The sequence below is a fragment of the Oncorhynchus nerka genome, linkage group LG9a (assembly GCF_034236695.1).
Source record: "Oncorhynchus nerka isolate Pitt River linkage group LG9a, Oner_Uvic_2.0, whole genome shotgun sequence".
Classification (NCBI taxonomy): domain Eukaryota; kingdom Metazoa; phylum Chordata; class Actinopteri; order Salmoniformes; family Salmonidae; genus Oncorhynchus; species Oncorhynchus nerka.
The window spans coordinates 24,423,039-24,447,616 of record NC_088404.1 but is presented as its reverse complement, the minus strand read 5'-3'; the positions used below and the strand labels follow the sequence as shown (position 1 = coordinate 24,447,616).

The following is a 24,578-nucleotide window of genomic DNA, read 5'->3' as shown; positions in this document are numbered from 1 at the left end:
GAACAGTTGAAACTGGAGCAGCAGCACGGTCAGGTGGACTGGGGACAGCAAGGAGTCATCATGTCAGGTAGTCCTGGGGCATGTCATCATCAGATGTCCTAAATCACCACACCATAGATCAAACAGACAGGTGGACTTTTAAAATTTGAAACGTGTCTTATTAGAAGTTGAATTGCCTGCCAATCCTACATTTTGTCTCGCAGACTGTCATTATCCCTGTCCAGACCTGTAGTGTTGTTTCTGGTTTATGCTCCACATAGAGACGAATGACAGTGTAATACAACCGTGTGTGTGTGTGTGTGTGTGTGTGTGTGTGTGTGCGCGCATGCAGAATCAGTTATGAACCTTACCGATACCACATGTAGATGAAAGGGGAGTTGAATGAAAGAGAGCCTTGGCTTTATTCATTCATAGCACCCTGTTTTTCTAAGGTGCCTCAAACATTGAATGAGTCATGGGTCTTAACCTCCCTGTCAAAGTTCTGTGTTGTATGCAGAGTGGCTCTCTCTCGCGCTCTGGGGTTTTATTGGCATGGGAAACATATGTCTACATTGCCAAAGCAAGTAAATAACAGTAAACATTACATTGTTTTTAAGGATGGTGCGTATGACCACAAACGTTTCAGTAAACATTACACTTGCAAAAGTTCCAAAATTATAAAAACATTTCAAATATCATATCATGTGCAAATAGATAAAGTACAAAAGGGAAAATAAATAAACATAAATATGGGTTGTAATTTCACTGGTTGGTCTTCACTGGTTGCCCTTTTCTTGTGGAAACAGTACACAAATCTTGCTTCTGTGATGGCACACTGTGGTATTTCACCCAGTAGATATGAGAGTTTATCCAAATTGGGTTTGTTTTCAAATTCTTTGTGGGTCTGTGTAATCTGAGGGAAATATGTGTCTCTATGGTCGTACATTTGGCAGGAGGTTAGGAAGTGCAGTTCAGCTTCCACCTCATTTTGTGGGGAGTGTGCACAGCCTGTATTCTCTTGAGAGCCAGGTCTACTCACTCACTCACTCACTCACTCACTCACTCACTCACTCACTCACTCACTCACTCACTCACTCACTCACTCACTCACTCACTCACTCACCACCATCACTCACTCACTCACTCACTCACTCACTCTCTCCTTCCTCTCTCTCTCTCTGTCTCCTATCTCTCCTTCCTCTCTCACTGTCTCCTTCCTGTCTCTCTCCTTCCTCTCTCCTTGTCACTCGACCTCTATTTCCTTTCTCTCCCCTTTCTCTTTTTCCATCCTCTCTCCGCGCATCTTTCTCTCGCTCTTGCTCTCTCCCTCTTTCTCTCTCTCCTTCCTCTCTGCTTCCTCTCTCGCACGCTCTTGTTCTCTCTCTCTAAACCACTCCATCAGGTGAACACATGCGCTCTGCCATTGCATGAGCCATAGGCATACAAAAACATTTCCCTCCTGTCTATCTATCTCCTAACTCTCTCCCTGTCATTTCGCTCCTTCTCACCCAAATATACACTGCTCAAAAAAATAAAGGGAACACTAAAATAACACATCCTAGATCTGAATGAATGAAATATTCTGATTAAATACTTTTTTCTTTACATAGTTGAATGTGCTGACAACAAAATCACACAAAAATGATCAATGGAAATCAAATGTATCAACCCATGGAGGTCTGGATTTGGAGTGACACTCAAAATTAAAGTGGAAAACCACACTACAGGCTGATCCAACTTTGATGTAATGTCCTTAAAACAAGTCAAACTGAGGCTCAGTAGTGTGTGTGGCCTTCACGTGCCTGTATGACCTCCCTACAACGCCTGGGCATGCTCCTGATGAGGTGGCGGATGGTCTCCTGAGGGATCTCCTCCCAGACCTGGACTAAAGCATCCGCCAACTCCTGGACAGTCTGTGGTGGATGGAGCGAGACATGATGTCCCAGATGTGCTCAATTGGATTCAGGTCTGGGGAACGGGCGGGCCAGTCCATAGCATCAATGCCTTCCTCTTGCAGGAACGGCTGACACACTCCAGCAACATGAGGTCTAGCATTGTCTTGCATTAGGAGGAACCCAGGGCCAACCGCACCAGCATATGGTCTCACAAGGGGTCTGAGGATCTCATCTCGGTACCTAATGGCAGTCAGGCTACCTCTGGCGAGCACATGGAGAAATGCCACCCCACCCCACACCATGACTGACCCACCGCCAAACCGGTCATGCTGGAGGATGTTGCAGGCAGCAGAACGTTCTCCACGGCGTCTCCAGACTCTGTCACGTCTGTCACATGCTCAGTGTGAACCTGCTTTCATCTGTGAAGAGCACAGGGCGCCAGTGGCGAATTTGCCAATCTTGGTGTTCTCTGGCAAATGCCAAACGTCCTGCACGGTGTTGGGCTGTAAGCACAAACCCCACCTGTGGACGTCAGGCCCTCATACCACCCTCATGGAGTCTGTTTCTGACCGTTTGAGCAGACACATGCACATTTGTGGCCTGCTGGAGGTCATTTTGCAGGGCTCTGGCAGTGCTCCTCCTGCTCCTCCTTGCACAAAGGCGGAGGTAGCAGTCCTGCTGCTGGGTTGTTGCCCTCCTACGGCCTCCTCCACGTCTCCTGATGTACTGGCCTGTCTCCTGGTAGCGCCTCCATGCTCTGAACACTACGCTGACAGACACAGCAAACCTTCTTGCCACAGCTCGCATTGATGTGCCATCCTGGATGAGCTGCACTACCTGAGCCACTTGTGTGGGTTGTAGACTCCGTCTCATGCTACCACTAGAGTGAAAGCACCGCCAGCATTCAAAAGTGACCAAAACATCAGCCAGGAAGCATAGGAACTGAGAAGTGGTCTGTGGTTACCACCTGCAGAACCACTCCTTTATTGGGGGTGTCTTGCGAATTGCCTATAATTTCCACCTGTTGTCTATTCCATTTGCACAACAGCATGTGAAATTTGTCAATCAGTGTTGCTTCCTAAGTGGACAGTTTTATTTCACAGAAGTGTGATTGACTTGGACTTACATTGTGTTGTTTAAGTGTTCCCTTTATTTTTTTGAGCAGTGCATATTACATCAGGGCGTCAGTTTAGGCCTCCTCACAGAATGAAAGTTTTATAAGTGGCCAAAACTTATCTCAAATTGAGAAGGGACGTTTCTGAGGCGGGAAATGTTTGTTTGCAAATAAGATGGAAATCATATCCACTGGAAAGAAGTATATGTTTATTGTCAGTGTCTAGTGGAATCTTGCATTGTTGATATGCTTGGCCAAGCCTTGACATTTATAAGCTCCTGGAAAAGCACTTGGGCTGACAGCAAAGTGGCCACTATGGAAATTAGTTTTAAAAGCCTGAGACTGAGTACCTTTCATCCCTACCATCCTTCCACCTCTATTATTTCATCACTACCTTCCTTCCACCTCTTCTTTCATCCCTACCATCCCTCCATCTCTATTCTTTCATCCCTACCTCCTTATACTTCCGGCGCCGACAGAGATGGCCGCCTCTCTTCGCGTTCCTAGGAAACTATGCAGTTTTTTGTTTTTTTACGTGTTATGTCTTACATTGGTACCCCAGGTAATCTTAGGTTTCATTACATACAGTTGGGAAGAACTACTGAATATAAGAGCAACGTCAACTCACCATCAGTACGACCAGGAATATGACTTTCCCGAAGCGGATCCTGTGTTCTGCCTTTCACCCAGGACAACGTAATGGATCCCAGCCTGCGACCCAAAACAAAGACGTCGTAAAAGAGGGAAACGAAGCGGTCTCCTGGTCAGGCTCCGGAGACGGGCACATCACGCACCACTCCCTAGTATACTTCTCGCCAATGTCCAGTCTCTTGACAACAAGGTTGATGAAATCCGAGCAAGGGTAGCATTCCAGAGGGACATCAGAGACTGTAACGTTCTTTGCTTCACGGAAACATGGCTCACTCGAGAGACTCTAACGGAATCGGTGCAGCCAGCTGGTTTCTTCACGCATCGCGCCGACAGAAACAAACATCTTATGGTTAAGGAGACGTGTTGTGGTCACAACAACATACAGGAACTCAAGTCCCTCTGTTCACCTGATTTAGAATTCCTCACAATCAAATGTCGACCGCATTATCTACCAAGGGAATTCTCTTCGATTATAATCACAGCCGTGTATATTCCCCCCCAAGCAGACACATCGATGGCTCTTTGCAAACTGGAAACCACATATCCTGAGGCTGCATTCATTGTAGCTAGGGATTTTAACAAGGCTAATCTGAAAACAAGACTCCCTACATTGTATTAGCATATCGATTGCGCAACCATGGCTGATAAAACCTTGGATCATTGCTATTCTAACTTCCGCGATGCATATAAGTTCCTCCCCCACCCTACTTTCGGAAAAGCTGGCCACGACTCCATTTTGTTGCTCCCTGCCTACAGACAGAAGCTAAAACAAGAAGCTCCCGCGCTCAGGTCTGTTCAACGCTGGTCTGACAAATCTGATTCCACGCTCCAAGACTGCTTCCATCACGTGGACTGGGATATGTTCCGCACTGCGTCCAACAACCACATTGAAGAATACGCTGATTCGGTGGGTGGGTTCATTAGAACGTGCATTGAAGAAGTCGTCCCCATAGCAAAGATTAAAACATTCCCAAACCAGAAACCGTGGATTGATGGCAGCAATCACATGAAACTGAAAGCGCAAACCACTGCTTTTAACCAGGGCAAGGTGACCGGAAACATGACGGAATACAAACAGTGTAGCTATTCCCTCCGCAAGCCAATCAAACAAGCTAAGCGTCAGTATAGAGACAAAGTAGAGTCGCAATTCAACGGCTCAGACACGAGGTATGTGGCAGGTTCTACAGTCAATCACGGACTACAAAAAGAAAACCAGCCCCGTCACGGACCAGGATGTCTTGCTCCCAGGCAGACTAAATAACTTTTTTCCCGCTTTGAGGACAATACAGTGCCACTGACACTGCCCGCAACCAAAACATGTGGACTCTCCTTCACTGCAGCCGATGTGAGTAAAACATTTAAACGCGTTAACCCTCGCAAGGCTGCAGGCCCAGACGGCATCCCCAGCCGCACCCTCAGAGCATGCGCAGACCAGCTGGCTGGTGTGTTTACGGACATATTCAATCAATCCTTATCCCAGTCTGCTGTTCCCACATGCTTCAAGAGGCCCATCATTGTTCCTGTTCCCAAGAAAGCTAAGGTAACTGAGCTAAATGACTACCGCCCCGTAGTACTCACTTCCGCCATCATGAAGTGCTTTGAGAGACTAGTCAAGGACCATATCACCTCCACCCTACCTGACACCCTAGACCCACTCCAATTTGCTTACCGCCCAAATAGGTCCACAGACGTTGCAATCTCAACCACACTGCACACTGCCCTAACCCATCTGGACAAGAGGAATACCTATGTGAGAATGCTGTTCATCGACTAGAGCTCAGCATTTAACACCATTGTACCCTCCAAACTCGTCATCAAGCTCGAGACCCTGGGTCTCGGCCCCGCTCTGTGCAACTGGGTACTAGACTTCCTGACGGGCCGCCCCCAGGTGGTGAGGGTAACAACATCTCCACCCCGCTGATCCTCAACACTGGGGCCCCACAAGGGTGCGTTCTGAGCCCTCTCCTGTACTCCCTGTTCACCCACGACTGCGTGGCCATGCACGCCTCCAACTCAATCATCAAGTTTGCGGACGACACTACAGTGGTAGGCTTGATTACCAACAAAGACGAGACGGCCTACAGGGAGGAGGTGAGGGCCCTCTGAGTGTGGTGTCAGGAAAATAACCTCACACTCAACGTCAACAAAACTAAGGAGATGATTGTGGACTTCAGGAAACAGCAGAGGGAGCACCCCCCTATCCACATCGATGGGACAGTAGTGGAGAGGGTAGTAAGTTTTAAGTTCCTCGGCATACACATCACAGACAAACTGAATTGGTCCACCCACACAGACCGCATCGAGAATAAGGCGCAGCAGCGCCTCTTCAACCTCAGGTAGCTGAAGAAATTTGGCTTGTCACCAGAAGCACTCACAAACTTCTACAGATGCACAATCGAGAGCATCCTGTCGGGCTGTATCACCGCCTGGTACGGCAACTGCTCCGCCCACAACCGTAAGGCTCTCCAGAGGGTAGTGAGGTCTGCACAACGCATCACCGGGGGCACCTGCCCTCCAGGACACCTACACCACCCGATGTCACAGGAAGGCCATAAAGATCATCAAGGACAACAACTACACGAGCCACTGCCTGTTCACCCCGCTATCATCCAGAAAGCGAGGTCAGTACAGGTGCATTAAAGCAGGGACCGAGAGACTGAAAAACAGCTTCTATCTCAAGGCCATCAGACTGTTAAACAGCCACCACTAACATTGAGTGGCTGCTGCCAACACAGTGACTCTAATAATGGAAATTGATGGAAAATATATCACTAGCCACTTTAAACAATGCTACTTAATATAATGTTTACATACACTACATTATTCATATACTGTACTCTATATCATCTACTGCATCTTTATGTAATACATGTATCACTAGCCACTTTAAACTATACCACTTTGTTTACACACCATACATTACTCATCTCATATGTGTATATACTGTACTCGATAACATCTACTGCATCTTGCCTATGCCGTTCTGTACCATCACTCATTCATATCTTTATGTACATATTCTTTATCCCTTTAAACTTGTGTGTATAAGGTAGTAGTTTTGGAATTGTTAGATTAGATTACTTGGTTATTACTGCATTGTCGGAACTACAAGCACAAGCATTAACATCTGCTAACCATGTGTATGTGATTAATACATTTGATTTGATTTCTTTCATCCCTTTTTTATTTTTATTTAACTATTCAAGTCAGTTAAGAACAAATTCTTATTTTCAATGACAGCCTAGGAACAGTGGGTTAACTGCCTGTTCAGGGGCAGAACGACAGATTTGTATCTTCTCAGCTCAGGGATTTGAACTTGCAACCTTTCGGTTACTAGTCCAACGCTCTAACCACTAGGCTACCCTGCCGCCCCTACCATCCTTCCACCTCTATTCTTTCATCCCTACCTTCCTTCCACCTCTATTGTTTCTGAGTGCATGCAAATTGATTGCTCTGGTCTGGAGTCATGCTCAAGGACGGATGCATTTGTCATGCTGAGTGTGAAACGAAAGGCCATGCAGAAAGAAATTAAAAGCCATGCATTATCACATTACTTCCTAGGAGTTCAGGGGTCATTAGGTCAGTGGTAGTCACTGAGCACTGGTCCTTCGAGCCGGATTGGGAAACTTGAGTGAGCTTATGAGTACTTGAGGGAAAACAAATGACAGTGTAATGTGTTTACACCTGTGACACTGTAAACCTGTCCTAAAGCGCCGATCCTCTTTGGGTGCCCTCCAGATCAAGAAGACGTCAGAGGCCACCCTGACGACCATCCAGGACATGGTGACCATCGAGGACTACGACGTCTCCGAGTGTTTCCACCACAGCCGCTCCACCGAGTCGGTGAAGTCCACCGTGTCGGAGACCTACCTCAGCAAGCCCAGCATCGCCAAACGGAGGGCCAACCAGCAGGAGACGGAGCAATTCTACTTCATGGTGAGTGGAGGGCCCCCTATTGGTAACCTCCAGGTTATGACTGTAGAGAACTGGGCAGGGTCATATTCATGTGCATACTGTTGTAGCAAAACATAGCAAAATGTTTTGCAATGGAAAGCAAAAACTATAATTTCTTATTGGACACGTTCAGTAAGTCCTGCTGACTTTAAATTCAGACTGTCAGTCACTATGGAAACTGCTGTTGATAGATGGCTAGGAAATTAATACATTGGATTTGGACTATTTTGGATGGTTGGGATCCATGGTCTTGTGTTGGAGTTGTAATCTATCTGAGGAATGTGAACAGAAGCTGTGCTTGTATTTCTAGGGATTTGTTAGAGCTCTAAAATGCTGCATATCATATGTATTCCCTCTCTTGGCATTTTAACTCTCAGAAACAAAGCTCTCCAAAAATATATCTTCCTTAGCGAGCGGTTAGGCTATTTTCTCTTCTTCTGTCCTCCTGGCTGTCTAAAGATGGACATGGTGCGATAAAGCTTTAAAAAGCTGTCCTTTGCCCTTGGCTGCCTTATCAGAGATTGGTGTCGTAAGGGCAGGCAACGCTTACTTGGCTCATCAGCCCTAGTAATCACTCTGAATTCTCCACAGAAATTCCGGGAGTTTCTGGAGGGCAGCAATCTCATCTCCAAACTGCAGGCCAAGCACGACCTACTGAAGAGGACTCTGGGAGAAGGTAAGGGATCAGAGACCCACATTGTGCTGGCCTACTTCCTGTCTGGCGGTCCCGTCTGTCCGTCTGTTGGTTAGTTAGTCTATCTGTCTGTATCTGTCTGACTCCTCTGTCTGTATGTCTCTTTTGTCTGTTTGGCTGAGTTGTGATCTAAGCAGGTTTCCATATGTATGAAATGGTATACTGAACGTCTCCGCTTTTGTCTGTGTGGGTTTGTAAAGGAACTCCTGAATAAATGAAAGGGAAAGATTGCATGCACATTCCAAACGAAGTGCAGTGCTTTAGAACTTTACAGCTAATTAGAAACCGTTAAAAACATATTTGGTTGATTCTAAAATTGTCCACTTCAATCTAACCTCTGTGGTAAAATTTCCATTGTGCTACTTTCTCCATCAGGCCTCACAACCGAGATGCTAACCTCAGCATTAGCGCGCCAAGTCAGAGCTAAAGGGATTGTGCTGATGTACTATCCCTCTTCGTGATTGATTAGTGGTTAGCTTAATGGCCTGGCAGCATTAGCGCGGTATGACTATTATGGCTGGATTCACTGTGTTCTACATTGGTGGGATCTCCTCAAGGCCTTTGACTAAGCTACTGTCAACACTGAGCTGCTGCTGAATGCTAGCTAACTAGCTAACAATGCAGGAAGCAAGCTCTCGTGTGGTCTAAATCCGTCAGTCTCAGTCAATCTGTTGGCTGTACAAGGAGTTGAGGAAGAGAATGGGGACTTTGATAATAATTAGTCATGGACTCCTGCCTGCTACAGTGAATGTTGATGAGTGTGTTCAAGTAGGTATAGGTTAAGCTAGCCCCACCCTGGTGTTACCCTGACAGGTCGGATCCTGTCCATGTGCATAGTGGATGGGCACAGGTTTAAAGTTGAAACCGTTCCTCTTGTTAGGAGCAATTTGTTGGATTTGGAGTTTCTTGACTTGTGAAAACATGTGTTTTTGCGTGTGAAGGTAAAATTGTGTGTGTGTGTGTGTGTGTGTGTGTGTGTGTGTGTGTGTGTGTGTGTGTGTGTGTGTGTGTGTGTGCTTGGACAGGTGATTTTTTTTTTTTACTGCAGTTAAAGTATAAGTGTGTGTTACTGTGTGTGAGTCATTATGTGTCATTGTGTGCGTCACCATGAAGCCAGTGGTTGTGAGCAGATGGCAGGGCTGCATATGCTTTACTGAGCGTGTGCACAATGCTCTGCAGGCTCCTCTGGGAAAGGTCTCATCTCACATCCTCTCTCTCCCTTCCCCTTTCTCCCCTCGGTCTCCACAGGTCACCAAGGGGACTATATGACCACAAGGTAAGACACTACCACGTTCTCTCTCTCCCTCACACACTAACCTCTTAGGTTTTAATAAGACCCTTTCTGTCTATATTTAGCTGTCCCTATTCAGTTCTTTGAAAACTTATCCCCATAAGTAAAAGTCAGTGTACTCTTAGTTGCGAATGCCATTTCTCTTTATCCTCCTACAGTAAAATGACCAACGATATCTAGACAAATATATATTTCCACTGGTTTGTAAAGAAAATAAAAGTTTGCCACTTAAAGTTCTCACTTATCACTGTGTGAAGAGTAGAACAATCCCTACTGTACTTGAGCTATTATCAAACTGCTGACCCTGGAGAAGAGAGACCAGATGTTACTGCTCTAGACTCCCCAGGGTTTGAATTTGCCATATGCCCAGCATGGTATGGCCTGGTAATATTGTCCCCTTCTAAGAGCCTCAATCCTCTCGCTCTTTCTCTCTCTCTCTCTCTCTCTCGCGCTCTCGCTTTCTCTCTCTCCCTTTCACTCTCTCTCTCTCAATTCAATTCAATTCAATTCAAGGGCTTTATTGGCATGGGAAACATGTGTTAACATTGCCAAAGCAAGTGAGGTAGACAACATACAAAGTGAATATATAAAGTGAAAAACAACAAAAATTAACAGTAAACATTACACATACAGAAGTGTATGAAGTCTCTCTCTCTCTCTCTCTCTCTCTCTCTCTCTCTCTCTCTCTCTCTCGCTCTCTCTCTCTCTCTCGCGCTCTCTCTCTCTCGCTTTCTCTCGCGCTCTCTCTCTCTCTCTCGCTTTCTCTCTCTTTCTCTTTCTCTCTCTCTCTCTCTCGCTTTCTTTCTCTTTCTCTCTCTCTCTCTCGCTCTCGCTCTCGCTCTCTCTCTCTCGCTCTCTCTCTCTCTCTAGCTCTCTCGCGCTCTCTCTCTCTAGCTCTCTCTCGCGCTCTCTCTCTCGCGCTCTCTCACTCTCTCTCGCGCGCGCTCTCTCACTCTCTCTCGCGCTCTCTCTCTCTCGCTCTCTCTCGCGCTCTCTCTCTCTCACTCTCTCTCGCTTTCTCTCTCTCTCACTCTCTCTCGCGCTCTCCGTTTCTCTCCCTCTCGCTCTCTCGCTTTCTCTCTCTCTCTCTCTCTCTCTCTCTCTCTCTCGCTCTCTCGCGCTCTCTCTCGCTCTCTCGTGCTCTCACGCTCTCTCTCTCGCGCTCTCTTTCTCTCTCTTTCTCTCTCTTTCTCTCTTTCAATTCAATTCAATTTACTTTATTGGCATGACGTAACAATGTACATATTGCCAAAGATTACTTTGGAATTTACAATATTAAAATAATAAGAATCAAAATTGTCAACGGGACAACAGTAACAACAATAACCAAGGGTCAAAATAACCATACATTGAACAATAACAATAAGTATACAGTAGAGGACATGTGCAGGTTGGTTGGTTTGTCAGACACTGTCCCTCATCTTATGGCAGGCAGCAATGTAGTGCGCTGCCAACCCACAGCTCTCTGCGTCCTCCCCCAACAGAACAGGTAGCCTATTCTCATCAGAGAGATCTTTGAAACCTTGAATAAGGGTTTCAAATTTGGGGAAATGAAACTCTCTAATTGTTTTATATTTTTTACATATTGTCAGGAAATGCAGTTAGCCACGGTGTACTGTCGATTTAGGGCCAGATAGCACTGCATTTTGCTTTGTGCTTGTGTTTCCCAATAAGCAATGTAGTTTTGTTTTGACTGTGTTGTAATTTGTTTTATTCTGATTGATTGGATGTTCTGGTCCTGAGGCTTCAGTGTATTAGTAGGACAGGTTTGTGAACTCAGCCCCAGGACCAGCTGGATGAGGGGACTCTTTTCTTTGCTCAGCTCTTGGTATTGCAGGGCTTGGTAATGATAGGAGAGGGGGTCAAAGTATTTTGGATGTTTCCAAAACTTAATTGCTCTTTTTCAAGTTTTTATTATTAGTGGATATTGGCCTAATTCTGCCCTGCATGCATGGTTTGTAGTTTTCCTCTGGACATGTAGGAGAATCTTACAGAACTCTGCATTGAGGGTTTCAATGGGGTGTTTGTGCCATTTGATGAAATCTTGTTTTGCAAGTGGACCCCGCACCTCGCTGCCATAAAGTGCAATTGGTTCAATGACACATTTAGTTAGTTTTAGCCTAATTTTAATAGGTATTTCAATTTGAATTTGTTTTTAATGGCGTAGAATGTCCTGCTTGCTTTCTCTCTCAGTTAATTCACTGCATCATTAAGGTGTCCAGTTGAGCTTATTTTTAAACCTAAGTAATTAGGTGTGTGCAGTACTCTATTTATTTTGTACCAATTGAGGACTTTGGTCTAATTCCCTGAGATCTGGATCATCTCTGGAAAATCATTATTTTAGTCTTTTTGGAGTTTACTGGGCGACAGCAGGCATAGGTCATTTGCGAAGAGTAGGCATTTAACCTCTGAATTGTGGAGACTAACCACTTTCTTGCCATATGCCTGAATATATACAGTGGGGCAAAAAAGTATTTAGTCAGCCACCAATTGTGCATGTTCTCCCACTTAAAAAGATGAGAGGCCTGTAATTTTCATCATAGGTAACTTCAACTCTAACAGACAATCACATTGTAGGATTTTTAATGAATGTATTTGCAAATTATGGTGGAAAATAAGTATTCTGGAACTTGCAGTCGAAAGGCATTCTGGAAGGCATTCTGGAACTTGCAGTCGAAAGGCATTCTGGAAGGCATTCTGGAACTTGCAGTCGAAAGGCATTCTGGAAGGCATTCTGGAACTTGCAGTCGAAAGGCATTCTGGAAGGCATTCTGGAACTTGCAGTCGAAAGGCATTCTGGAAGGCATTCTGGAACTTGCAGTCGAAAGGCATTCTGGAAATTCTGGAACTTGCAGTCAATTAGGCATTCTGTAAATAACTGTAAAGAAATATTCTTTAGTTACAGTAAATAATGTAAAGAAAATCTTTAGTTACAGCTCAATGAATTAACTTAAACATTAACTCTGTAACACATTAAAGTTACATCACCCCCCCCCCCCCTCCGATGAACAACTGTGTTCATCTAGATCTCTAGGCAGTATATCAACTGAATAAGTCTCCTCAACAAAGTCCCTGAAGCAGTACGAACTGGACATGATCTAACTAGGCCATCTCGGCCTGGAAACAGTTCCTCAATCTTTCCTAGTTTCCAGGTTTGTCTGGGTGTGTTATCTTCTCCAATGAGTACAACGTCACCTGCCTTCAGTGGGGTGGGCTGTGGTGTGTCACAGAGGTGTGCTGACTTTAGATCCAGCAAGTAGTCTCTTCGCCAACTGTTCCAGAAACTGGTCACAAGTCTCTGCCTGTACTTCCATCTGCGTCTCATTTCCCGCTTGTTTAATGTTGGGTGCTGAGTGTCACTTGCTCCAGAATGCATCACCTTCTCATGGTGGTACTGTATCAGCATTTCTGCGTATCTGTACTTATTGGGCAGAACCGATGGGTGCTGCTCTCTAAATGTGAAGTTGGACTGTTGCAGTCTTCCTCCTACACTGAGTAGTTTGTGTTCGTCCAGGAAAGGTTTCAGATCTCCTGTCCAAAACTCTGTTGTTGTGTTACCTTAATCCAGTACTTTTCTGCATCGAACAGTTTGTCAGCAGTCAGTTCACCTTGCATCTTTGTTTGTACGAGCATTGGCTATGAATCTCTTTATCCAGGTGGTGACTCTGAACACTCTTTTCAGTTTGCTGTACCTTTCAAGCTCCAACACAGGTTCAGTAATGTCTGTGCCGTTTGCTGCGAGTTGTACAGTAACCTGGCAACTGGACTTGAGTTCTTTTTTCACCTCTTCGGGAACCTTGTTATCATCAGTCTCTTCGGACTGATTGGGTGATGTCAGAATTCTGGTTCCATTCCATCATAGCTCGCTCTGTGTCAAGTTTTGAACAGTTTGTCCTCTTGTAGGGAGGTCAGCTCGATTAGTTTTCCCTTCAATATGTGACCATGACTCTGGATTGGTCAAGGACTGGACCTCCGTCACTCTGTTCGCAACAAATCAAATCAAAATCAAATCAAATCAAATTTATTTATATAGCCCTTCGTACATCAGCTGATATCTCAAAGTGCTGTACAGAAACCCAGCCTAAAACCCCAAACAGCAAACAAACTGTTTCCATTTCTGAGCTGAGCTGCAAATCCAATGCAGCACGATCATCGAGTCTGTCCACGTTTTGATCTGTTTTTCTTCCATTTTCAGTGTGGTCATCAAGTTGTTTGCTAGTCTCGCTCCAATCACAGCTCCCATGAGCTCCAGGCGTGGCAGCGTCATTTTCTTAAGTGGGGCTACCCTGAACTTGGATGCGACTAGACTTGTTGTTTCCCTGTCTTGTGACTCACCTTGCAAGTAAGCTACTGCACTGTAAGCCCTTTCACTTGCATCACAGAACACGTGTAGTTTCAGGGTGTGGTTATTCTGTGGCCGCATGTCTGTTCTGTACCACCTTGGTTTGGTGAGCTGGTGTAACTGGGGTAGTTCTGAACACCACTGTTGCCATTCTCGTGTCAGATCAGGTGGTAATTCTTCTTCCCAGCTGAGTCCCCTCTCCCACATTTCCTGGAACATGCACTTGATCCTGATGGTGAAGGGAGTTAAGAAACCAAGAGGGTCGAAGATACGTGCAGACGACTGCAGAACACTTCTCTTTGTGTTTTCCTTTTGCTTTAAAATGCGCAGTAGCGGCCTGAGGTCAAGCACAAAGTCATCTGTTTCCGGCCTCCATACTAACTCTAAAACCTTCAGCACTAATCCTTGTGTTTCTAGCGTCAACGGGTGGTCAGTTGTCGTACTCTCCTCCCATTTTGTTTTCAATTCAGGAGAATTGGTCATCCATTTGCAAAGGTCCATGCCTGCAATCGACAGCATTCTCTTTGCAGTTGTTGTCACAAGGTAAGCCTCTTCAACATTGCGTGAACTTGCAATGAAGTCATCTACATAGAGTGACTCTCTCAGTATCTCTACAACTTCTGGTTGTTCTGTTTCATATTGTTTCAGGTGCTTCCTGATTGTAGCTGCCAGCAAAAATGGACTTGGGGAAGCTCCAAATACCACTCTTTTCATCCTCAGCACACGCAGCTCCTCTTCATTTTCTCCCCTTGGTGGGCCTGTGAGCCATAGAAATCTCACGGCGTCTCTGTCTCTCTCTGCTAGGGATATCTGCAGGAAAGCTTTCTTGATGTCTGCCATGAATGTGATCTCATGTAATCTGAACGCTGAGCAGATCCGGATTCAGGTTCGGTCCTGTGAGTAGACAGTCATTGAGGGATGGACAGCCATCTTCATGGGACGAGGCATCAAACACCACTCTCAGTTTTGTTGTCACCTTATCTTCTCAGAGTACTGCATGGTGAGGTAAGTAGTATTTTACGTTGTCTGCACTTGATGCGTTGTCCTTGGGCACGTCCTCTGCCATATCTTGTTGTAAGTAGTCCTCTACTACTTCATTGTATCTGCTGCACAACGTCACTGCCTTCTTCAGTCTTTCCTTCAGACCTTCAAACCGTTTATTGGCGATTCTATAGTTGTCTTGGAGTTCTGGCATTTCTCGTTTCCATGGCAACTCCACGTGGTATCGCCCACCTTTGAAGGTGGTTGTTTCCTCAAACCTTTGTAGAGCCTCGTTTTCCTCTGGGTTCTGTGTTTTCTCGCTTAGAATACCCAGAGACTCAAGCTCCCAGAATGCATGCAGTTGCTTGGAGACTAGTGTGTCTTCATCAAGTGGGATGAACATGCAGGTTGCCTCGGCGACACTTGACATGGACACGGGTCCCTGCACCGACCATCCAAAGGTGCTCTCTAAAGCAACTAGCGTCTCCGTCAGTCGCTCTACTTTGCCTGATACTATCTGCCAGTAGTAGTCTGCTCCTATCAGGACAGAGAGTTCAGGATCATTGTCATCTCCTGGAAAGTCTGCGAGCTGCAGTCCCTTTCTATTGAGCTCATGTTGAATCTGTTCACCAGGAACCTTCATCACAGCTGTGCACACTTGTGGGGTTTCAATTGCCTCTATCTCTATTCTCTGCTGTTTGTCCCAGACATTCTCCAAGATGACTTTCACTGTGTTGCGTTGGGACGTTGCTGGGGCAGAAGAGCCAAACGTGTGAAGAGTGAGTGCCTCTTGTCTGATTACTGGTAGCTTCAAGCCCTTCACAAGGTTTTCATGTATGAAGCTTCTCTGACTGCCTTCATCTAGTAAGCAACAAGCTATCTTCCTGCCCGATGGGCCTTCTACCCATGCCTTTGCCGTTTGTAGCAACACAGTGTTCTGTCCATCTGGTTTCATCCTCACTGAATGGGGAATAACTGAGGAAACAACAGCATCTACAGAAACAGTAGGGGGTGGCACCTCACTCCTCTTACTGGTACACACTGCAATGTGATGTCTGCTTCCACATGTTGCACATGACACATCTTTGACCTCACAGAATTTTGCTATGAGTCTCTGTCCTAAACATACAAAGCATCTTCCCATTTTCTTTAGTTTCTCTTTGCGTGTAGCAATATTGTGGTCAGGGCAGTTTTCTGATTTGTGGTCTGCACTGTCACAGAATAGACTGTTTTGTTCCTTCTGGCTGGCTGTGTGCAGTGCTGCAGCAGAGGGCATGTTGGGTCTTTTTGGTTTCATTTAATTGGAGAAGCATGACTTGTTCCATGGTTTGCTCTCTTTCTGTTGGTTGTATGATCTTGTCATTTGTGGCACTCTCTCCCTGCTCTGAACCTCTTTCTGTAGGAAACTGATCATCTCAGACACTTTCTATTCATCATCTACTCCCCTCTGACGACTATAGTCAACAGCTATGTCCTCTGGAATCATCTGCAGTAAGATTGGGCATAGTAGGCTTCCATAGGTTTCTGACACTACACCCAGTGATTCCAGGCTCCTAATCTGAATTTCACATTCATCATATAGCGAACTGCCTCAATGCATTTAGATCAGAGGATTTCTTCACAGGTGTGAGATTCAACAGCTTTGACATATGAGCACTAATCACAAGATCTTTCCTTCCAAATCTGCTCTTGAGTAGAGCAATTGCATCATCAGAATTACTGTCTGTTAACATCAGTCCTGCTACTGCCTTTACAACTGGTCAAGTGAGATATGTTTTCAGATAGATAAACTTCTCTTTATTACACAGTGAATCATTGTGAATAGCAGTCTCATACTGGTTCCAAAACTCTTGCCATATACTGACATCTCCATAGAATTTTTCAATAATCAACTTTGGTAGCCTTACTGATTGTCTCTGTGATCTGTTTGAGTTAGCGTCACTCACCCGGGCTGGTAGTGGATTGACGTCCTGTTTCTCCTTTATCACTCTTTGTGCACAGCTCTTCAGCATGATAATGCACTCTTTGTAATCCTCCGTGCATGCAATCTCTGCCTCCAATCCGTCCAATGGCGTTAACTGTTCAATTCCACTATCAAGTTCAAACAAACTGTCCTCCTTAGCTGATAGCAATTCCAACAATGTACTCAAGTGATCGGTATCCGGATTTGACTGGGCTATTTCCACGTCAATCTGATTCAAAATCCGCGTTGTGGCGCCTCGAATGGTACCCCGCTTTCGTCTCATTCTTTCTGCTTCATGCCGACGTTCCTCCTCAGCCATTTTCAGCCACTTCTTCGTCGCAGCTCATATCCCGGGTTTCGGCACCAGATTTTAGATTAACTGTTGTCAAAGTAATGACTCGGGACATCGGATTTGATATGAAAGCTTCTTTTAGTAATAATACTTGTTCACGTTACATTTAACAACTTTAGATTCTACAGAGCAATGCAGGTAAGATGCTAGCGGAAAATCAGCTTAATCACTTTGCACCTGCACATAACTGGCGCGTGATCTCTCTCATTCCTGTCGCAAGGCATTCTGGAACTTGCAGTCAAAAGCGTAATTCAATACTAACCAATACAATTACATATGTAAATAACTGTAAAGAAATATCTTTAGATACAGCTCAATGAATTAACTTAAACATTAACTCTGTAACACATTAAAGTTACAACACACGTGTAACAACACCTGCACAGGATCGGTACATCCGAACATCACACCTGCCCATCACAACTGCCCGAGTTAGACCAGGAACGCACAATCCCTCTATCAGTGCTCAGACTGTCAACAATAGGCTGAGAGAGGCTGGACTGAGTGCTTGTAGGCCTGTTGTAAGGCAGGTCCTCACCAGGCAACAACGTTGCCTATGGGCGCAAACCCACCATCGCTGTCTCACCAGGGATGATGGTCAGATTCGTGTTTATCGTTGAAAGAATGAGCGTTACACTCTGGATGCCTGTACTATGGAGCGGGATCGTTTTGGAGGTGGAGGGTCCGTCATGGTCTCGGGCGGTATGTCACAGCATCTTCGGACTGAGCTTGTTGTCATATTAGGCAATCTCAATGCTGTGTGTTATAGGGAAGTCATCCTCCTCCCTCATGTGGTACCCTTCCTGCAGGCTCATCCTGACATGACCCTCCAGCATGACAATGCCACCAGCCACACTGCTCGTTCTGTGCGTGTTTTCCTGCAAGTAGGAAATCACGCACTGGTTTCTCTGTGACTTACTGGTTTCTCTGTGCCAGGAGTAATGAAGGGTCCCACGATAGCACTGTCTGCGTATGCAGATGACGTGACAGTTTTTATTACAGGGGGTGAGGATGTTAAGGTTCTCTCAAACACTTTAAAGGTGTATGAGGGGGCCTCCTTGGGCAGGTCAGCCCCAGACGGGGTCTGCTCCACAGTTACCAGGTGGGCTTCAGTGGGGCAGAGATGGGAAGAAGACATTGGTTTTTTTTCTAGGCTCTGATGTATTTCAGAAAAAGAACTGGGAGGGTGTAGTGGAGTAAGTGTGTGCCAGACTGACAAGGTGGAAATGGGTGCTACCCCAGCTGTCTTATAGGGGAAGGGTCCTGGTAGCTAATAATCTTGCCGCCTCTACCCTGTGGCACAGACTAATGATTTTACAGCCACCGGGGGGGGGGGGGGGGGGGTCTGATACAAGCGCTTCAGAGGACCCTTGTCAATTTCTTCTGGTCTGGACAACACTGGATTAAAGCTCTGTACCTGCCACTGCACAAGGGTGGGCAATGCCTGGTGGACATTTCTTCCAGGATCATGGCTTTCCGGCTTCAAGCAGCCCAGAGACTGTTGTACAGTGACTGTTCTAGCTGGGTCGACACAGCCTACACATTGATGAGGAGAATGGGCTGTTTGGGCTTAGACAAGCACCTTTTCTTCTTCAAGCTGGAAGGGGTGATTTGTCTGGCCTGACTCCATTTTATGAGTCTGTTATGCAGGCTTGGAGAGTTCTTGTCAAGTCCCGTAAGGCCGGCATGTCACCAGGGATGTGGCTTTTTGAAGAGCCTCTTTTTTACAACACTGCCATCCAGTCCCGTGTTCTGGGTTCAGCCAGCCCACGTTCATGTCTGTTAAGTGTGGGGTGTACTAAGCTGGGTCATCTGATGCGGAGCAGATCGTTGGAGGAGCTGGGAGAAAGAGCGGGGATCCGATTATCTCGCCTACTGAGGAAGGTCGTAGCTGAGGTCTGTGACTGACACTGCAGTATGTGACTGACACTTCCAATTCTGAACGTTGGAAGGAGGATTATGTGTTCCCTGCACTGATTGTTAGTGCTGCGGCGGGGTCATTCGAGGAGATGCTGCTTTCATTCGATACCCCGGGGCTGGGGGAGTTCAACGAGGTGGGAAAGAAGGCCCTGTACAAAATGTGTGTAAAACTGTCCCATGCCTCTTCCCTGGAAGGTGTAAAATCGGCGAGGTGGGCGGGTGTGTTTGGTCCAGGTGCATCCCCAAAAGGCTGTTGGCGATCTTTATACAAACTGCCTATTGAAAAGAGGACAGCTGACCTCCAATGGGGGATAATACATGGAGCCATAGCCACCAACATGCATCTGGTACACCTGGGGAGGGGTGTACATTCTGTGCTGAATCTGTTTTTACAGTGTCCCAGGTTGGTCAGGATGATTGACCTGATCACTTCTTGGTTCTCAGCTTTGGGAGAGATTTTCTCTTCCCAACAGTTTATATTTGAGCTAAAGTACAGGTTTAGTCGAAGGGGTGTAGTTATTTTGCTTAATTTTGTGTTAGGGGCAGCTAAATTAGCAACATGGAAGACCTGAAAAAACAGTATTTGGGGACAGGGGTCTGTGGATGTGGTGGGATTGCTGGAGGGGATGTTGGCAACGAGACTGAGGGTTGAGTTTGCCTATTACAAACTGGTTAACAATATTGATCTGTTTATGAGTATATGGGGTATTCAAAGTCTGTTGTGTTTAGTTAGTGTGGAGGAGGATTTGGTGCTGTGTTTTTAATTGATGTGTAACTATGGTTTGGTATGATTTTGTATGAGTTTTTATTGTGTCGTGGGTTCCGAGACCCAATAAAAAGATTATTTAAAACTCAAACTCTCTCTCCCTCTTTTTCTCTCTTTCTTTCTCTCTCGCTCTCTCTCTCGCTCTCTTTCTATCACTCTCTCTCGCTCTGGGTTGCAGAATGCTTCTGAATCTCTCCCTCCTTTGAACTTTCTCTCACAGGGAAAGAAAGATGGAGAAATACTGTACTTTGCATGCAAATGCACTTTGTGTTAGTATCAAGATCAAAGGCTCTTGGGAGGAAATATTTGAGGGTGAATCTATGAAAATTCTCTCTACTTGTTTTGAAACAGTCTAATACAGTCGTACTACACCAGCTCTGATGCTCTTCGGATGTGGCAGGGCCTGTAAAACATTAGACTATAAAAGGAAGCACACCCAAGAGCTGCCCAGTGACACGAGCCCTACTGGATGAACTACTTCTGTGCTCGCTTCGAGGCAAATAACACTGAAACAAGCATGAGAGCACCTGTGTGATCACGCTCTCCGCAGCCGATGTGAGTAAGGCCTTTAGACAGGTCAACATTCACAAGGCCGCAGGGCCAGATGGATTACCAGGACGTGTACTGCGAGCATGCGCTGAGCAACTAGCAAGTGTCTTCACTAACATTTTCAACCTCTCCCTGTCCGAGTCTGTATTACCAACATGTTTTCAGCAGACCACCATTATGCCTGTGCCGAAGAACACTAAGGTAACATGTCTAAATGACTACCGACCCGTAGCCGTGAAATGCTTTGAAAGGCTGGTCATGGCTCACATCAACACCATCATCCCAGAAACCCTAGACCCACTCCAATTTGCATACCGCCCCAACAGATCCACAGATGATGCAGTCTCTATTGCACTCCACACCGCACTTTCCCTCCTGGACAAAAGGAACACCTATGTGAGAATGGTATTCATTGACTACAGCTCAGCGTTCAACACCATAGTGCCCTCAAAGCTCATCAGCAGGTTGAAAGCTTCAAGTTTCTTGGTGTCCACATCACCAAAAAACTATCATGATCCAAGCACACAATGACAGTTGTGAAGCAGGCACGACAAAACCTATTCCCCCTCAGGAGACTGAAAAGATTTGGCATGGGTCCTCAGATCCTCAAAAGGTTCTACAGCTGCACCATCGAGAGCATCCTAATTGTTTGCATCACTGCCTGGTATGGCAACTGCTCGGCCTTTGACCACAAGGCACTACAGAGGGTCGTGCGAACGGCCCAGTACATCACTGGGGCCAAGCTTCCTGCTATCCAGGACCTCTATACCAGGCAGTGTCAGAGGAAGGCACTAAAAATTGTCAGACTCCAGCCACCCTAGTCATAGATTGTTCTCCCTGCTATCACACGGCAAGCGGTACGGGAGCACCAAGTCTAGGTCCAAGAGGCTTCTAAACAGCTTCTACCCCCAAGCCATAAGACTCCTGAACATCTAGTCAAATGGCTACCCAGACTATTTGCGTTGCCCTCCCCCTCCCCTCTCCACACCACTGCCACTCTCTGTTGTCATCTATGCGTAGTCACTTTACGTAACTCTACCTACATGTACATACTACCTCAACTAACCGGTGCCCCCGCACATTGACTCTGTACCGGCACACCCCTCCCTGTGTGTGTGTGTGTGTGTGTATATATATTTATATATATTTTTTTACTGCTGCTCTTTAAATACTTGTTGCTTTTATGTCTTATTCTTATCTGTATTTTTCGGTTAGGGGCTCGTAAGTAAGCATTTCCCTGTAAGGTCTACACCTGTTGTACTTGGCGCATGTGACTAATACGATTGATTTGAAGATATTGATTGTTTTGACACATTACTTACGTTTGTTTTTTCTCTTGCCTATTGTAGTAGAAATGTGTTTAAATATAACTATGAGAATGGCAGTATAGGGACAACCCTGCTGGCCACAACCCTGCTGCCCCCGGTCATCCTACATGCCACAGTCACTCATACAAATAATATTTGCTGGTCTGTGGTGTGTAATGAGGAGCAACCAGACGCTGCACTTGAATCGACTTATTCCAGTTACTAATAAGCACGCACCCATTAAGAAAATTACTGTAGAAACTGCACTACACTGTGAAACAAAGATAAATTCTATAAAGAATGATAGTAAAAAGCTTTGGGACACCTTAATGAAATTTTGGGAACAATCAGATGGCTCATTCATTACAAAGCCCACTGATATTGCTAACTACTTTAATACTTTTTCATTGGCAAGGTAAGCAAACTTAGGGATGACATGCCAGCTACAAACGCTGACACTACACATCCAAGTATATCGGACCAAGTTATGAAAGACAAGAATTGTACTTTTGAATTCCGTCAAGTCAGTGTGGAAGAGGTGATTCTTTTTTTTGTCTATCAACAATGACAAGCCACCAGGGTCTGAAAATCTAGATGAAAAATGACTGAGGATAATAGCAGACGATATTGCCACTCCTATTTGCCACATCTTCAATTCAAGCCTACTAGAGAGCGTGTGCCCTAAGGCCTGGAATAGTAAGAATAGTAAAAGCCCCCTTTACTTGCTCAAATAGCCGACCAATCTGCCTGTAACCAACCCTTAGTAAACTTCTGGAAAAAATGGTGTTTGACCAGATACAATGCTATTTTACAGTAAACAAATTGACAACAGAATTTCAGCATGCTTACAGGAAAGGACACTCAACAAGCACAGCGCTTACACAAATGACTGATGATTGGCTGAGAGAAATTGATGATAAAATGATTGTGGGCGCTGTCTTGTTAGGCTTCAGTGCAGCTTTTAACATTACTGATCATAGTCCGCTACTGGAAAAACGTATGTGTTATGGCTTTACACCCCCTGCTATAATGTGGATAAAGAGTTACTTGTCTAACAGAACACAGAGGGTATTCGTTAATGGAAGCCTATCAAATATAATCCAGTTATAATCAGGAATTCCCCAGGGTAGCTGTTTAGGCCCCTTGCTGTTTTCAGCTTTCAAAGACATGCCACTGACTTTGAGTAAAGCCATAGTTTCTATGACTCAACACTTTACACGTCAGCGACTACAGTGACTGAAATGACTGCAATACTCAACAAAGAGCTGCAGTTAGTTTCAGAGTGGGTGGCAAGGAATAAGTTAGCCCTAAATATTTCTAAAACTGAGAGCATTGTATTTGGAACAAAATACTCACTAAACCCTAAACCTCAACTAAATCTTGTAATAAATCATGTGGAAATTGAGCAATTTGGGGTGACTAAACTGCTTGGAGTAACACTAGATTGGAAACTGTCATGGTCAAAACATATTGATGTAGTAGTAGCTAAGATGGGGAGAAGTCTGTCTATAATAAAGCGATGCTCTGCCTTCTTAACAACACTATCAACAAGGCAGGTCCTACAGGCCCTAGTTTTGTCGCACCTTGACTACTGTTCAGTTGTGTGGTCAGGTGCCACAAAAAAGGACTTAGGAAAATTGCAATTGGCTCAGAACAGGGCAGAACGGCTGGCCCTTGAATGTTCACAGAAAGCTAATATTAATAATATGCATGCCACTCTCTCCTGGTTGAATGTGGAGGAGAGATTGACTTCATCACTACTTTTATTTATGAGAGGTATGCCATGTTGAATTCACCGAGCTGTTTGTCTTAACTACTGGCACACAGCTCGGACACCCATTGCATACCCCCACAAGACATGCCACAATAGGTCTCTTCACAGTCCCCAAGTCCAGAACAGACTACGGGAGGCACACAGTACTACATAGAGCCATGACTACATGGAACTGTATTCCACATCGAGTAACTAACGCAAGCAGTACAATTAGATGTAAAAAAACTCCTTATGGAACACCAGGGACTGTGAAGCAACACACACATTGGCACAGACACATGCATGCATAGACACATGCACACACACACTATACATACACATGGATTTAGTACTGTAGATATGTGGTAGTGATGGAGTAGGGGCCTGAGGGCACACATTGTGTTGTGAAATCTGTGAATGTATTGTAATGTTTTAAAATTGTATGAACTGCCTTACTCTTCCTGGGGTCCAGAAAAAGTATGTGCTGTTTTGGCAGCAGCTAATGGGGATCCATAATAAATACAAATACACACACCCTCTCCCACTGGGACATGTCGTCAGGTGGATGCTGCCGCACGGAGCCCACACACACTCATCCCAGCAGGCCTGGTATTTTCATGACCTTTTGAAGTTGGGTGGTAATTCTCTCTCTAGGAGATGGTGACATCAAATCCTCTGTCTAATAATCTCTCTCTAGGAGATGGTGACAGACTAGTGGGGATATCAAACCCTCTATCTAATAATCTCTCTCTAGGAGATGATGACAGACTAGTGGGGATATCAAACCCTCTATCTAATAATCTCTCTCTAGGAGATGGTGACAGACTAGTGGGGATATCAAACCCTCTATCTAATAATCTCTCTCTAGGAGATGGTGACAGACTAGTGGGGATATCAAACCCTCTATCTAATAATCTCTCTCTAGGAGATGGTGACAGACTAGTGGGGATATCAAACCCTCTATCTAATAATCTCTCTCTAGGAGATGGTGACAGACTAGTGGGGATATCAAACCCTCTATCTAATAATCTCTCTCTAGGAGATGGTGACAGACTAGTGGGGATATC

General features: G+C 45.4%; 1 protein-coding gene across 5 annotated transcripts in view; it reads left to right on the top strand.

Moving 5' to 3' along the window:
* The window catches only part of LOC115134082 (SLIT-ROBO Rho GTPase-activating protein 1-like), a 234,473-nt gene that overhangs the window by 89,243 nt on the left and 120,652 nt on the right, over positions 1–24,578 (top strand). For all 5 annotated transcript variants that reach the window (XM_029667708.2, XM_029667707.2, XM_029667706.2 and 2 more), the window contains exons 9-11: positions 7,378–7,575; positions 8,185–8,269; positions 9,536–9,563. In XM_029667708.2, coding sequence (XP_029523568.1) covers positions 7,378–7,575; positions 8,185–8,269; positions 9,536–9,563 — 311 coding nt within the window. The remainder of the gene's footprint in view (positions 1–7,377; positions 7,576–8,184; positions 8,270–9,535; positions 9,564–24,578) is intronic.